General features: G+C 35.0%; 1 protein-coding gene and 1 non-coding gene across 4 annotated transcripts in view; both read right to left on the bottom strand.

Moving 5' to 3' along the window:
- The window catches only part of LOC118181251 (cell adhesion molecule Dscam1-like), a 1,046,077-nt gene that overhangs the window by 58,886 nt on the left and 970,516 nt on the right, over window positions 1-16,675 (bottom strand). For all 3 annotated transcript variants that reach the window (XM_085823270.1, XM_085823269.1, XM_085823271.1), the window contains one exon: window positions 10,870-11,117. In XM_085823270.1, coding sequence (XP_085679396.1) covers window positions 10,870-11,117 — 248 coding nt within the window. The remainder of the gene's footprint in view (window positions 1-10,869; window positions 11,118-16,675) is intronic.
- Window positions 595-665, bottom strand: TRNAA-CGC (transfer RNA alanine (anticodon CGC)). The gene has a single exon. It is a non-coding gene; the product is annotated as a tRNA-Ala (tRNA).

The following is a 16,675-nucleotide window of genomic DNA, read 5'->3' as shown; positions in this document are numbered from 1 at the left end:
GCCTTTGATGAATATTAAAATTAGCTTCGATTTTAAAATGTAATTATTAAATAATAAATTTAAAATTTTCTATAATGAAATACATCATTGCATTTCCATCTCACTAGCATAAGAATTAAAAAATAATTTACTTATATTTGAATGTGATATTATTTGTATTTTGCAATAATGAGGCTAATATTTTATTTCTTAACAAATTTGTTATCAATTTCTGTCGTTTTTCCTGCCCAAAACGGTAAAGTTACGGAAGTCGTAAAAAATACGACGCGCGCGGGCTCATGTGAAATTGCCAAGCGCGCGTGCTGGAAGCTTGACAATTCGTTCATACAACGAATTAATATCACGATAATTTTGGATATTTGCATTTATATATAATAAATATTTCGCTCAAAAAATTGACAGAATGTTACTGCAAAATTGGAGTGAACAAAATTAAGTATGTCACATTTCTCATGAATAATCTCAAGTTTGAAAAACGCTAATAAATTTTACAGTTCAGCTGATATAATTTATAGTCGAGCTTTACAAAAGTTTTCTAAAAATATTGCAGATTCATTAGGATTTTTTGAAGCAGGAGACAGAAAAATTGAGCAATGTCCTCGCCGGGACTCGAACCTGGACCTCTCGAATGCGCGCCGAGCGTGCTACCGTTGCACCACGAAGGCATGAAGAAAGGAGGGAGAAAATACCGAAATGAATTCATTATGGATGAAGAAACACGATTTTAATTGCACAAGTTAAAACGTCCTGAAGTGTAGATAATTCTGAGTACATCTACATTGCACACACGCAAAGAAATAGTTATACGCACAAACGCACGCCCCGACACAAATATATTAAGACGAAAATTTTTTACATAAATACAACAAAAAATTCTTTATAAGAAAACGATGTAAGTAAATTTGGACGAGGAGCATATTGAAATTTTAGTTTCATGATAGGTAGCATTTACTCTAATCATATTTTTCAACAATTCGTTTTCGAAATTTGAATATATTCAAATTACGTTAAACTGAATAAAAGTAATAATAAATAAATACCAATCTAATTTGCAGCAGTCTTGCTATAATTTCTTGCTCGCATCAAACATGTAATTTAATATCTAAGCAAAACAGAAATGAACTTTTGATCTGTTATGTTTATCGCATCAAAATTAAAAACTGGAGAAAATGCAAAAAAGTCATAAAAATGTCAATTCGAAATACGATTTAAAAATATGTAAAAACTTATGAATAATATTCTTGACTATCGATTTGAAGAAGTTAGTACTGGTATATAGCTAGACTAGCAAAATATGTTACGTAACAATTTCGGTGACGTTATGTCAATTCTTAACTCACATATTGACGTAAAGAGACACTCCAGCACAGACAAAGAAGAGACGAACACTGAGACCAAGGAATCCTTGCCACAGGTCTATTACTTTTACAGGTCACACGCCACACTTACGACTGTACTGGCTCTCCCGTAATATGATGTTTCACAAAAATGGTGCATGCCCTAGTTTGTCTTTGTATTTGTCGAGAAAATAAAGGTATTTTAAAGAATAAATTGTAGTGAGTCTTAAATCTTTATAAAAAGAGGAATTATAACCCTTTGAGAAGGCCAAAACTCACTTCAAGACCTTTCATTCAAACAATCACAACCGCCGGTACGGCTGAGATTGCGATGTTGTTTTCTTCTCTGCCCCTAAACTATGCAGCAGCAGGTGCAGTTTCTCCAAACGCATTGGATCAGTTTGTTGCAGATAGCTTGTCCTAAAAGGCTAATGGAAGCTTCTTTGCTAGGAGGTAGAAAGGATGTCATTTAAAATCTTCACACTTCTTTGAATATTTATGGACGAGGAGGGAACGAAACGGACGGAACGATCGGGGACAGGTGATTAGGTATTTAAAGCACACAGGCTAGAGAATGCTTCAGTTTTGTAGTTCTTAAAATTATGTAACCAAGTGACCAGAATTTCTGTATAAGGAATTACAGCATTCGAATATTTGCTTGATGCGTACGTGGTTGGCAGATCCAGTCAGCAGCTCGAAGACTCGTCATTTCGAATTACACTGGTGTGCAAAAATTAAGGACGAGACGGTTTTTTTCAATATAACTTTGCACAAAAGCTTTCCAAATCAACACATTTAATACCGTAAGATACCCAATAAGTAAGGACATGAGTAATGTAAGCAACACTTACTAAAAGAGAAATCAGAGGGATAAAAAGAAGCTTTATTGAAAAAGTAGCATGGAGCGCAATGAGACTGAAGGCCAAAACATCCCTGTGATGGATGTCCAGCAAGAAACATCCGGTCTTTAATAGGGGATATGATCTCCTCTGACTGCTAGGCAGGTTTCACAGCATCTACCCATGCTGAGAATGAGGGTGTCAATGAGTTGTTGAGGCATTGCTGCCCATTCGTCTTGCAGCGCCAATCGAAGCTCCGGAATCATTACTGGTGGTAAGGTACGAGCTGCCAAGCATCTGCCTGGAAAATCCCATACATGCTCGATGGGAATGAGATCCGGAGATTGTGCCGGCCAATCCATACGTTGAATATCCTCACTCTCTAAGAGCTGTTCGGCAGCTACTGTGCGATGACATGGTGCATTGTCGTCCATGAAAAGGAACTGCGGACCCATAGCGCCTCTAAAAAGACGCACATATGGAACGTGAATCTCGTTACAATAACGGGTCCCGTTGACTGAACCTGCGTCGAAGATGTGAAGGTCTGTACGACTACCAAGCATGATGCCTCCCCAAACGAGAACACTGCCACCTCCATACCTGTCCCTTTCAATGATGTTCGAGGGATGATTGCGGCTTCCCCGCTCTCTCCAGATGCATATGCGATGAGAATCGCTACTCAGACTGAATCTGCTCTCATCTGTAAAGAGTACTCGTCCCCATTCATTGTTTCTACAATTCCGGTGTTCCCGGCACCACAGAGAACGCCTTCTCCGATGGGCAGGCGTTAGAGGTACACACCGTACAGGGCGTCGTGCAAACAGACCACCACCGTGCAGGCTTCTGGGCACGGTAAAACGCGATATCGGTCGTCCAGTCGCCTGTGTCGTGTGTCTAGCGATTTCTCCCGCTGTCTGCCGCCTGTTTCTTCTGGCCTGTAAGGCAATATACCGGTCATCTGCGGGTGTGGTTCCTCGTGAACGACCACTACTAAACTCCCGGATAGCTGTTCCTGTAGTTTGAAATTGTCTCCAAAGTCGTGAAACGATGCTGTGAGCAATTCCGAACTCTGCAGCTACACTTGTCACACTACGGCCTTCCTCCAACTTCCCAATGATTCGAACTCGGGTAAAAGCATCCAGATGTCGTCTAACAGATTGATTATTCGCCATTTCTCACTGAGGCAGCAACTCGGTGTGATTTTAACTGCTATACGGCGTGCAATCTCTTTGCCAGAAATACTGATCTTACACCGACAAAATGCTTTATACTACTCAGACACTCCCCCATTACGTCTACCTGCATATCTGCGCATGTGCTACCGTACATCACCTTACTTAATCTCCTGATTGGTCTTTCTGTCCGCTCTGCCTTTTCGTTCAGCTGATATGCTAATTTTTCGACTTCGTCCTTAAGTTTTGCACACCAGTGTATAGCACTGATTTCTTACGTTCCTCGGCTCTGAAAAACAGAGTCTTTTCAGTGGCTACGAACTAAAATGTGATGTACGGTAATCCGTCGTTACATGGATTTGATCTATTGGGTCTTGTGGCTCTCTCCATTAGGTCTAACAATAATGGTAAAGTTAAGGAACTATTGCATCTCTAATGCATGTTTTTGCGATGTAAATGGTCAATACACGCAGATGACATTTTAAAAATTCTCAACTCGAATCCTGGTAAGATCACTGTTAGCTTCATTCGCTCATTCAAATTGTTACCACCAAATATTATCACCCTGGATTACTTTTAAAGAAATTAAATAATGAAGAATCTGCACGAATATATGTATGTTTCTCGCAACGTGAAAATCAAAGGCATTTACGGCATCAAATTTTATATATCGCTCTCCAACAGAACCGGGAATCCCGAATTTCGAATTGATTATTTTTTATTTTGTAAAACTTTAATTAATTTTTTTTTACAAACTCAAAGATTTGAAAGCGACCAGAGGCTATGCTCTCGCTGAAATCGCAGGATTAAAACATTATTATCTTCAGTGGGAGAGACTGTATACTGGAAATTCTAAAGATATGCTATTTTAAAATATTTTGCGATTTTGCTATTTAACTGAATTTTATGTAGCAGAAATGTGAAGAAGATGGTTCTTAATTAATAAATTAAGACATAAAACATTGATAATAAAAAGACAAAAAATGTTTGGTAAAGCCATCTTATTAAGAAAATTGAACACCGATATGAGAAACTAAGAAAAGACAGATTAATATTAAGAAAAATGTATGGCAACGCATAAAGCTGCATCGGAGGAGCCTATACTATTAAAATCTATGCGTATTTTGTCTCTTTGTTTGTAACATTATCTCCTCCGGAACGGTGGGGTATTGAGTTTCGAGTACCTAGTACGATTTTAATCAGTCGAGATATTAATTGAAAACTCTGAAAACGCTAGATTGGGAACAAAAATGTACTTATAAATTGGTTGTTGCGGGTTGCGCGAGATATTAATTATTGATTGCTGGGGATTGTTGAGAGATATTAAAAACTCTGTAAATGCTAATTTGGCCCCCAAAAAGATATATTTACGAATTGGTTGTTTGCTTGAAAAGTCCACTAGTTCTATATATATGCTGTTCTCTTACTTTTAAAATTGTTCTAATTTTGTTGTTGAATTGTATATAGCCTTAAAGTGGGAAGAAAATGATGCTAAAAAGAAAAAAGAATCCGGTTAGAATAGCGAATGCAGCAGCAGACTGTAGTCTGCGAGCTCAGCCAGAGCATATTAAAACCTTAGCGAACCCCCTTTTGGGAGACAGTTAAAATCTGAAACCTTTCTAATTTTATCCCTTCTCATATCTATGAAAACGTAGTACATTCCATAAGAGTGTTTTAAGAGATGAAATTTAATTAAGTAGATATTCTCATTTGAAATGTCTAGAATGAGTAATTTTTTAGTTTTTTTTCCTAAAAGGTAAACATACATACAACACTCACATTTCGGTTACATATTTTCAACACTTTATTAATATATATGATTTTTTTTAACTCCAAAGGGGAGTTAGCTCAGAAGAGCAATTAATATCGAAACTGCATTTTGTGTTGAGTCACTGTAAAAAGCTGAATCACTTTTCAAATTTTTGAAACTAAATAATATCGCCTTGTTATTGTAAAAGAAATTAAATATAGGCGAATAAGCATGAATGTATTTTGAATTTCTCGTATTTTGAAAAAAACGTAGTGTACCTATAGCCATCAAATTTTGTATAACGTAATTCTCCACCCGAACATGGGCATCTGGAAATCCGAATTTGAAATTTGTTTTATTATCTATTTCATATTTTGTAAAATTTTAACGAATGTTTGATTAACAAAATCAGCGATTTCAAAGCGAGCAATGGCAACATTATACGGAAAGAAGCAATATTTTTATCAGCGCACGAGACTGTCTATCGGAAATTCTAAAGATATGCTGTTTTTAAATATTTTGTGATATTACTGTTGAACTGCGTTTTATGTGCTTTAAGTGTGAAGAACATGATATTTAATAAATAAAGACAAGAAACAAAACTTAAAAAAAAAAGGGGGGACTCTTTTGGCGTAATATAAAATCTGAAAGTTTTCAGATTTTTTTGTTTCATTTTGAAAATCAGAGCAATTTCAGAATGAAAGCAGGTAAATGTAAAAGTGATCACCGTTCCAGAACCAGCGTAGGTCCAAAGAAACGTATTTTGAAATAAAAAAAAAAGTCTTTAAAATACTATTACATCTAATTATTAGCCCTAAGGATGTTAGCCTAGAAGGGGTATTAATTTCATTTTGGCATTTTGCGTTGATTCACTTTGTAAACTGTAGCCACCGATTATTAAAGCCCTGTATTATATTTAAAGAAGTTAAATAATGAAGAATCTACATAAATGCATGTATGTATGTATGTATGTTTCTCGCATTGTGATAAAATAACGGTACTTAGAGCCATCCAATTTTGAATAACGTAATCCTCCAACGAATATGGGCATCTGGAAGCCCTAATTTGGAATTTGTTTTATTATCTATTTCATATTCTGCCAGACATTAAAGAATGTTTGATTAAGAAACTCAAAGCTTTCAAAGCGAGGAATGGCAACACTAAAAAAAAACATGTTTATCTCCAGCGCAAGAGATTTTGTATTGAAAATTCTAAAGGTATGCTCATTTAAAATTATTTTGCGTTATTGCTATTGAACTGAATTTTATGGTTTAAGTGCAAAGAGCATGATATTTAACAAATAAAGGTAATCCACAAAAGTTAAAGAAATGGTCCTTTGGGCGTAATGTAAAATTAGCTTTCAGATTAAAAAAAGTTTTTTTTTTTATTTATTTTTTTTACTTTCTCTCTTCTCTTTTGTATTATTTACTGAATATTATTTATACAATCGACTTCAGGATCTTCAACATGCAGAGTTTTACCGACGAATCAAATCATGTATAACATCACTTTAATTCTGCTTGTGCAACTGTGGAGAATTACATGCAATTCTAAATATCCTGCATATTGCAGAAATTTAGTTATCTTGTAGAGTAAGCAAAAATGCCTTTAGCATGTAAAACATTTTGGACAATAAGATTGAAATGGAATAACCCTGCTGAAAATTAGCATTTAAAGTACTACGAATAAAGACTGCGAAGTAGTATTAAAATACAATTTGCGCATGCACTGTAAAGTGATCTTCCTAACCTAACAGTCTAATGAGGGTGATGAGAGCTAAGTATCTTTAAAAATAAATTGTGTCTTCTTCCGGACAGAAACACTGAATTTACGGATAACCAATAAGCATTGCACCTCAGGAAAACGAGAATAATGCCATTAATTCAGTGTCTTAGATTGTTAATAATATTGCAGAAGCTCAATGATCTCATAGATATGTGCTAGATCTTACCTGACCTTAATTCCTAAGGTAATCACTATCTACTCAGAGACTGAAACTATTGGAGCTAGATTAACCTCATTATTGCTCTGCTCATCACGCTATACAGCATTACACACGCGTAAGCGATAGTAAGCGATCAAAGCAACGTAATCTATACCATCGAAAGGCTATCTTGAATCTGCGAAATGCATTACGAACGAAATACTTGACAAATTACCGTGGAGCAGTACACCAATAGTTTCGAGCTACATGTTATGTATAGTGTTACGAATTTTGTATATATGTTAATAATTTTTGTGAAATTATATGTGAAATTGTACTATCTTTTGTATAATGTAACAAGAAATGCTTGAGAAAGCGAAGCTTTACCGGAAAAATAAGATTACATCTGCAAGATTGAGGTAAACGGATATCTCGCTAAATTGGCGAAATATCGCCAAACAGACAATGATTTTCGTGGCATTTTTGTCATCAAATTTGGCGAGAATTCGCGAAAGGTAATTATAATTGGCGACAATTTGGCGATATTTTGTTCCCGTCCCTGTATAATTACATATAATTGGTACTGTAACTGAATATCTGTAATTGATTCCTATCTGTAATCGAAATCGAATCCGGCTCTTACATATAACTTGCCTTCCATTAATTTCCAGAAGTAGAAGGTACTAGGGATATCTAGGCGGCCGGGGAAAAACTACCGTATATTCCGGGTATAACGCGCACTTTTAATACAAAAAATTAGATCGAAATTTAAGGCTGCGCGTTGTACACCGGACATAAAAATTGGGAAAAGAAGAGCATACAGAAATTAGATTTCTACATATACCTAAATGCTGTTTATTTAAAAGAAATGACACACTTTATGAACTTAAAAAAATTTCGTTATGGAAATTTCCTTCTATTCGGATAATTTCCTTCATATGAAACATATTCATTATTGCGTTTCATTCATTCATACAAACCATCCGACTCCTAATTGCGCGAATTCATTCGTGTCGGAAGTGCATTCGTACCCTTAGTTATGCTCCCCTTTTCTTGAAATCCTAGAACAATATTCTTGTGCACACCTGCACAGAAAACAATTCCCTCTCACTGCAGCATTTTTAATCCCTTAAGCAATTCCCCTCCCACACATATTGTTTCTGTTATCTCTTATCAATTCAATATACCATCGTTCGAAATTCTGGGAAAAATCTTCGAATGAATGACCTCAAAACATTAGAGCATCATACATGTATCTTTCAGGTTTCTTCTAAAAGAAAAGGGTGCTAGTTTTACGGCGAATATACTTAAAAATTAAAATATGTAGTTTGAAATTATAGGCGTGCGTTCTACACCGGTGCGCGTTATACGCCGGAATGTACGGTATATTTATCCGGAGAGAGCTTCTGCACGCAGGTTTTTAGTTCAGAGTTGACAGGAGTATTGAGATCTCCGTGCAAGCTGCGCATTTTTAGATGCGATTTCCAATGCATTGTGCTTAACGTTCTTAGTTGTTTTGAAGTGTAACTACTGACTGTGTTCTGCGATACTGAAAAGAGCTGTACGAGCGCTTCTGTGGAAAATTCCAGAACTATAAAGCATTTATTTTGGGGAGAAAAAGGAAGGTAGAATTTTATCCTTCTTTCTGCATGCCTTCGGGGTGTAACGGTTAGCACACTTGGCGCGCTTCCGAGAGGTCCAGGTTCCAGTCCCGACGAGGGCATTGCTCATTTATCGTGTTTTCTACTTCAAAAAACTCAGTGACTCTACAGAGGCTACAGATGGCAATTACCGAATACCTCCTTTGAACAGCTGCTCTATTGTCCGCAAGTCCCATAGACAAAATTGCATGTTACTTTGGTGTTGTAACAAAAAACTAAACAAACAACGAAACACATACCATAAACACTCCCCCCCCCACCAACAAAGCTCCAAACCGAAACACAAAAGAAATATGTATATACATCTGTAAATAACTTATTGTAATTATTCATTGTAATTATTGTATCTATCCATTCAACTGCAAAGTACCCTTGTAAAGTATATCTGAGACAATATTGTATGCAATGCAAATTATGTACCATTAATGTATAACAGTGCATTATGAATGCTGCTTGCTTCAATGTAAACTAATTCCCGAGCATGGTGTTAGCGTGCCCGGTCAGGGTACACATCTACAGATGGTTAGTGCAGTGGGGCGATACCAGTTTTGCCCATGGCGATGTTTTGGTGCCTCCTGTACATCCTTCTGTCTGTCTGTCTGTCTACTTTGGTGTAGTGGTGCATATCTTTCAAAATATGCATGGGGAATGGCGATTTACGACAGCAGACGTTTTTAACCTGTGCGACACTGCTGCCATTACATTATCAGTGCATTATACTATCTCTGAACGATGTTCGAAATCTACATGTAACTGCAGTTAAATGTCAAAAGAAAGCCGTGACTACATCTTTTTCATTCGAGCTGAAAACAATACTTTTTGTAAACTTAAATCAATTTTGAGAGATCTATCGAATTCTCGCAATAATCTGCTGACTTATTGATTGGTTCTTACTTTTGCATATGGTCAGTTTTCCAGTCCCAGTCGGTGAAACTTTGACCAAAATTCGACCACACAGTCTGAAATTATGGGAACATTTCGCTTCTTACACGCAAAATTAATTAGCAATGTATAAGGAATTTTTTTACTGCTTAGATTCGCCTGTATTGTTTATAAGCTGTTACAATGATTATCAAATATATATATATAAAGAAGAATGTCTGTTTGTTGGCGATTGACTCAGTGTCACTACTGTAGCTAGCGTCACCACGTTTCTACGGAGTCCTGGAAAAGGTCGACGTGCACTTTTTTCCGAAGAAAAAATAGCTAAAATAAGAGATATTAATTAAAGATTCTGAAAACGCTAATTTTCGCCCTCAGTTTTCAGAGTGGCAGCAGTGTCGCATGCTGGAGATACTAATCTGCTTTATTTCAAGAAGTGTTGCCACTACTCGTTTCCAAATCGTAGAGTTTGTTAAAAAATTTTAAGTTTTACCATGAAATAAGAGTAGCAATGCCAAACATTAAATACATTATTTCAGATTCCAAAAATTCGTGAGAAGCCATTTTGACTGTTCCCATCTTCGTACGACTTCAATCAGCCGAGATATTAATTAAAAACACTGAAAACATTAATTTTCGCACTCATTTTTTCGAGTGGCAACAGTCTCGAGCGCTAAGGATAAAAATGCTTTATTTGGAAAAGTATTGCTACTGCTCGCTTTCGAATCGTGAGTCTGTAAAAATTGCGTGCCATTGTTGCTGATATAATGAAAGAGAACTTGTTTATTTTTCTACGGAAATTTTTTATGTGGGTTCCATATGGCATCAGACTGAAAATGAATGAATATGAATCGCATTTTTTTCATCGCTATTAGAGAAGGATTATATTGGTATCGTTCTTTCCTGTTGTTAGATACATTACTCTTAATCTAACTTAACTGGCATCGGGTACTTGCGCTAGTTACGCATACATTTAATCTAAAAATATAACTTATTAAAAAGTGAACCATTTCGAGAAATTCAAATAAGGCATTGTAATTTAATAGTTTGTTTTTTAAAAAATACTAAAATTTCAAACATAAAAGATTAAGTAGTGTATGGACAGTAAGAAGAAGAAGAAATCGACTTTCATTTTATATGAAAAGTTCTATCGCAGTTTAAGTTTTCAGGTGAAAAAAAAATTCTTGCTACATGTTTTCTTTTTAATACTCTCCCAGTTGCAAAAACACATTATAAAGTGCATGTTTTTTCTCCTTCGGGCGGCGTTATTATTTATGGTCAGTTAAGGAAAAAAAAGTACTCACCCATTTCGGTGGATAAGGAACGTCATATATGTGTTCGTGCCGCCCGAACTCTCTCCTCCCGAGGCTTTGGCTGCAGTCCGATTCTGGCGATCCTTGTTTTTGGAACATAGGAATATGGCTCATGGCATAAGGGGAAGGATAGTACAGCTGGTCCTTGATGGGACTTCCGCTTCCGGCACTGCCTTGTTTCCGCTCCATCACGGACATACTCATCCCTTCCCCAGACTTGTCCTCTCGAAATCGGGAATCTGATTAGAGGAAAGGAAATGAGGATTTTGAGTGAGAGAGGAAGTAATTTGATTATGCGCTTGCCGGAGCTAAATGGAGTAGAAGTAATAAGTTTATGCTGACCTTTCAAGAAAATACAAATTATCTATAACTTCAAATAAGCTACTTAAGACTGATCCCATAAAATGCTATGATAAGCGCTGAACTAAAGCCCATGTAAACGAATAACTGCTGTAAATAAGAGAGGAGGAGATTTTTTTTTGGGGGGGGGGTGAGAGAACACACAAATATAGTAAATTATCGAATTTACCGACTGGTAAAGATACCTAAGAGATTTTAAAAAAATCTGATGTGTACACCACATGACTTCCTTGTACGGAATACTAAATTTAAACTTATTGGTCTGAATTAAATCTACTTCGTAGATAGCGCATAAACCACAATTAGAATAAATGCACTCTTTAAAATTCACTATATTTGTTTACCATAGCGAAACTCTGGCGCTAGATTCACTTAACAGGGCTACATCTCCTTCATTTTATAACTTATAAACATATCGCCGGAACTATTACACAAAAGTGCAATTTTGCCGGCTCATTGAGAATAAAGCCTAAAAAAGGCGGATGACGATAAGGCGGATAAAAAGGCGGTTGATAAAAAGGCGGATGACGAGTTTCCTGGCATGGTCATTTTATAACTCAGAATGCACAAAATTTATATCATCTGAAGAATTATCTAATCGTTGCCACATGTTCTATTCAAATATTATTATCAATAAAAGAAAGTTTTTCACACACGATTAAGTATTTCTCATTCAATTAATTCCGTTTTTACTTCGCGACAAGGCAAAAATACATCAAAACTCAAAATATGTATATTAAAAATTACGAAGCAACTCTTAAACGCTTTTTTTCTCGAATAAATTTCAGAATGGATTGAGCATGATATAATTCGCAATAATAAAAGGAGGCGTTATCTTTGTTGTTGCGAAGCTTAGTTTCTATAGATTGGCAACAAATCCACTATTCTGCTAAGATTCAAATGTAAACGAATATGGCTGCTATGGTAAAAATAATTAGGCCTAGCCGCACTTAAGCAACTTTTAAATTGTTGATAATTCTACAAATATTGCATGCAGATAAAGGCCCTAAACGAAAGGTCAGAACAACACATTTTAATCACATTTAAAGCAAAAAATGCACAATTTACTAATATATAAGTATAAAAAAACTGAGCTAACCGAGCCGGGTAAAAAAGTGCATATACATATGTAGGTATTTATACAATTTTGGTGCGGTCGATTGCAACCAAAAAGGGAGGTGCCTTACTACATGTTACAGCAGTCCCATATACATAAAAAATTTCAACGTTCTGAGGCAACGTTCTGACGCGTCGTGAAAGAGGCCTTTATTCTGTCGGTATGAGCAGCACGCCACTGACCCAGGCTTCCGACCCAAGTGGAATTATGCCAGAATCAGGGGAAAGAAATATACTATCTGCAGCCACCACAACCATGGTAGAGGTTGGCAGAACAGACGGCATTTATTGTTTCAAAATCAATATACAATTACAATGCTATTGTTGAACATAGCCATAAGGATATATTACAAAGCCAAAGAAAATAATACAAAAATTAACGAGTACAATGTTAAGATGATTACAATACTAAATACTATTTGTGTTACAGTGAAAAACTATGCAACTCTGATGTTTATAATGAGTTGCCCTCATATAATAATTTAGTTCTAATGTTCATGTTAGAACTTTGTTATTCAATTCAAAAATGTTCTAATTTCCAAAATCATATAGAAAGTCATTTAGTGCAGAGTGCTACAATACTAATTTTTTGATTTTATATTTTTGAAATGACATGCCTATTAATTTTGTTGCTTAAAATTTAAGGCATAAAAAGTACAAGTTATAACAAAACTCTTGATGAAGGTTCAAGGTTCATAGAGAATGCTTATCAGACAAGCATGCCATTTAGTCAAAGTTCCTATAACTAAGTTCCGAATTACGTGACGCCCTAGAATTTAGACATACCAACCATTCATCAAAACCGTTCAATTTAAGTATTTAGTAAAGTTAACAGATGTCACGTAGAAACATCGTTCGAACCGATTCGGGAGCAGTCAAAATAAATATTTTCGTTGAAATATGATATTTGAAACTTTTCGCGATTAGAATTCTTCCTTTACTTCATTCAAGGAAGTAAAAAAACAGTCATCGATAGAAAAAGTGTGGAACCGAATGTGAATCAGCTTTTAGAGATTTATTCCAAGATTTCAATAGATTTGTAATGGATTGGTTTATTTTAATATGGCAAAGCTCTCGACGGCTGTCTGCCTAAGGGAAGGAATGCCTTAACGGAGGACTTTCTAAGAGATGTGTAATGGAACAAAGCTCATTCTTCCTACCAAGAGTATTTCATTCATTCAATGATATGACTGTTCACAATATGTACTTAGTATATTTTATGTAAATAGTTTTTTAACTTGAAACACGTGACTAATTTATTGTTTAAAATATCCTACCTAACTACATCAAATGTAACTAAGATAAAATATGTAGTGTCATTATTAGACATCAAATATATAGTGTAATTATTAGACGAGCTCATTACCTGATTTTGACTGTAATGATAAGGGCGACTCGAACTGAAATATTTGGAAGCCACTGCAATAAACTTTAAACAAACTATTTTACTATTATATGATACTATTATATTTTACTATTATATTTTACTATTATATTATATTATTATATTTTACTATTTTACTATTACTGGTTTAGTTGCGTTTTTGTAGGAACTTCTTTATTTCCTTTACTTTTACTTTTTCCCCCCTCGACAGGCAGCACTGATTAATAAGATTCTCATACTGTCATTTAATATTATTTGCCACTTGATAATTGTGTTAGATCATCGCACTGCGCCATTTACTTTCCATCTAATGGAAAGAAGAAATAATTCAACTGTCTGGAAAGTGCGTTTGCCTTTTTTTGATGCGGTAATTAATAATAGTTACGATGGATTATATTAACTGGAAGTTCTATGCTGCTTATATCCTTTATTACTTTATTAATTTGTCTAATATAAGCTTTGTATTCACAAAGTTATTAAGAATTTGAATTCTTTTCCCAAAATATTTAACTAATTAATTAATCAAATTTATTAGTTTACTCCGATTACAACTCGTATAAAAGAGCACCACGCATCGTTATAAATAATTTTAATTTATCAGTTAATATGAATGCACTGCTTTACGAAATGAAAAATTTTTAAATAAAGTTATTTAGAAAATAAGACATAATCAAGTATATCAGTTCTGTTAGAATAAATGTGACATTTTTATGATAATAGGCTTTTTAAATTAATTTAGAGATGCAAGTCGGTGATTAATTTTTAAGACGTCCTAATAAATAAACTGCCGAGGTTAAGACATATTTACTCAGTTCCTAATTTGGAATTCTGCTTACAGAGAAGCGCGTTGTCTGTGTCGGGATTTTCGTAATTTTTCTCATGTGTATCGTAAATATGATTTAGTTTTCCTTAAGCAGTTCTCTGCAAGAGTTATCTGTCGTTAAAACGGGTAGGCTTGTCGTAAAATTTTGTAATTAAATTATTAATTAATGCATTTTGCCAGACTGAAATGCTTGACTGATTCTTTGATATTAAAGCAGAGCCAGAAGTTCTCAAATAAATGATTTTGGTGTGCGTGCAAATGTAACATTACGTAACAAAACGTAACATTTTATGATTTACCATATTACTTAAAGTAATTTATTAAAAAGTTTCTTAATAAAATACTTGTATCTGTGCGCGTCTGTCTGTCTGTCTGTTTGTTTTTGATGAACACTTTTTGATGAACACTTTTTAATGAAACTTTTCACTGTTTCTCACAAAATAAAATCCCAAATATTTCCATACACACATTAGAAAATTTTGAGAAAGCAGATACGCTCTACATTTATTCCTATATTTACTGAATCAGCTGCTGGTTGTTGTATTACGAAAGGGAAATATTTGAATTTCTAGTTTATGTCATTAAGATTTTAAGCAATTTTTTTTCCTTTCTTGCATTCTGTACATCACGATCTATACTATTAAAATCTGTTTGTTTGTGGCATTATCGCCACCGAAACAACGGGGAGTTGAGCTTCGAGAGGCGTAACCCGGATTCTAAAACTTCGTGGGAAGCCATGTCGACCATTTTCATCTTCGTACGAATTTAATTAGCCGAGACATTAACCCTTTGTTGCATACAAATAATCTAGAGAAGTTAAACGAAAATGTTTGTATTTTTCTACTTAAAATAACCTTAGTAATAATTAAAAAAATTAATTTTATTCAAATTTCGTTTTAAATAATTGCTACAGTGGACAGCATGCATAGACGTACAGGCATACAAATCTCTATCCAACGATGTACGGTAATTGCATTTGAAATCAATCCTGCTTTGTTTGCAGTAATGATTACCATCTTCTAAATGGTAAATCTACAACTTACATGTACATATAGATTCCACAAAATACCTTCATTTCGTCGATTCTGATTGAATTCATTTTGCTACGATTTTGTAACCTGTACCTATTGGATTCAAATGTCAAATGTTCTAGAAATTCCTTGCCAAACATAAACATTTCCAGTGGTGTTTTGGCTCGATAAGCAGTATATTTGGGTTTCAATTCACTCTTTTCGGTAGATCTTTATCTACCCACTCCACAATTTTCTCAAACTGACATTTAAAATAAAATGTCTAAAATTACTAATTATGAATACAATATGGCAGTATAAGAAAATGTAAACAATATTATATATATGAGAAATTGTACTAATTTGGAAACAGAAGTAGCAGCCATTTTCCAAATAGCAATGCCTAATTAGACCTAATTAGACTGCCTACCTTTTCTTAATCAAAACTCCGACTTTAAAAGGTAGCGTTCCGGAAAGGGTTAATTTCCTGCTTTGTACCGGTAGTGCCACATTTTGTAAGATTTACTTGCTTGTCATTACATACTTAGTTAGCTGCTGAAAAAAAAAAAAAAAAAAAAAAAAAAAAAAAAAAAAAAAACTAGCTAGCAAAATTGATGAACCGAAAGATCAGAACGAAAGTATCTCTTTTATGCACAAGCTCGAACAAAGAAATAATGAAAGGTTGCCTAAATGTGACTGGAAATATTTTGTAGCTAAGAAAATGTAGGTTGCATAATCGTTGAGTACCAACTTTCGTACAGGAGAATATATTGCTACAAAATGCCCAGCTGCGGTAAGATAGCTTCCCTGCAAAGCGGGTTTAGGGTTGCCAAAAAGTAAAAAGGAAAGCAAAGGAGGCCAAATTTGGCGCGAAATCGTCGACTTTGTAACGTTTGGCGACCAAATTGGCGATATGCTATAGACGAAGCGAGGACATTCTAGAATGAATTCTTACCGTTTTTTCCAAGAATGTTCCCGAAGGCAGGTCAAGAGCTATATATACCGGGGCTATACGTGGAGGAGTATATCTTGAGTACTTGATGAGTTCATTAGTAGCGTCTTGGTTTCAGAGATTAGCTCGAGAGCGATCGGTCGAGACGGGAG

Source organism: Stegodyphus dumicola, chromosome 9 (assembly GCF_044657685.1).
Source record: "Stegodyphus dumicola isolate Sdum_Otavi_A_Nest chromosome 9, ASM4465768v1".
NCBI classification, from domain to species: Eukaryota; Metazoa; Arthropoda; class Arachnida; order Araneae; family Eresidae; genus Stegodyphus; species Stegodyphus dumicola.
Note: the sequence above shows the minus strand (reverse complement) of the source record. Positions and strands in the feature narration are given on the sequence as shown.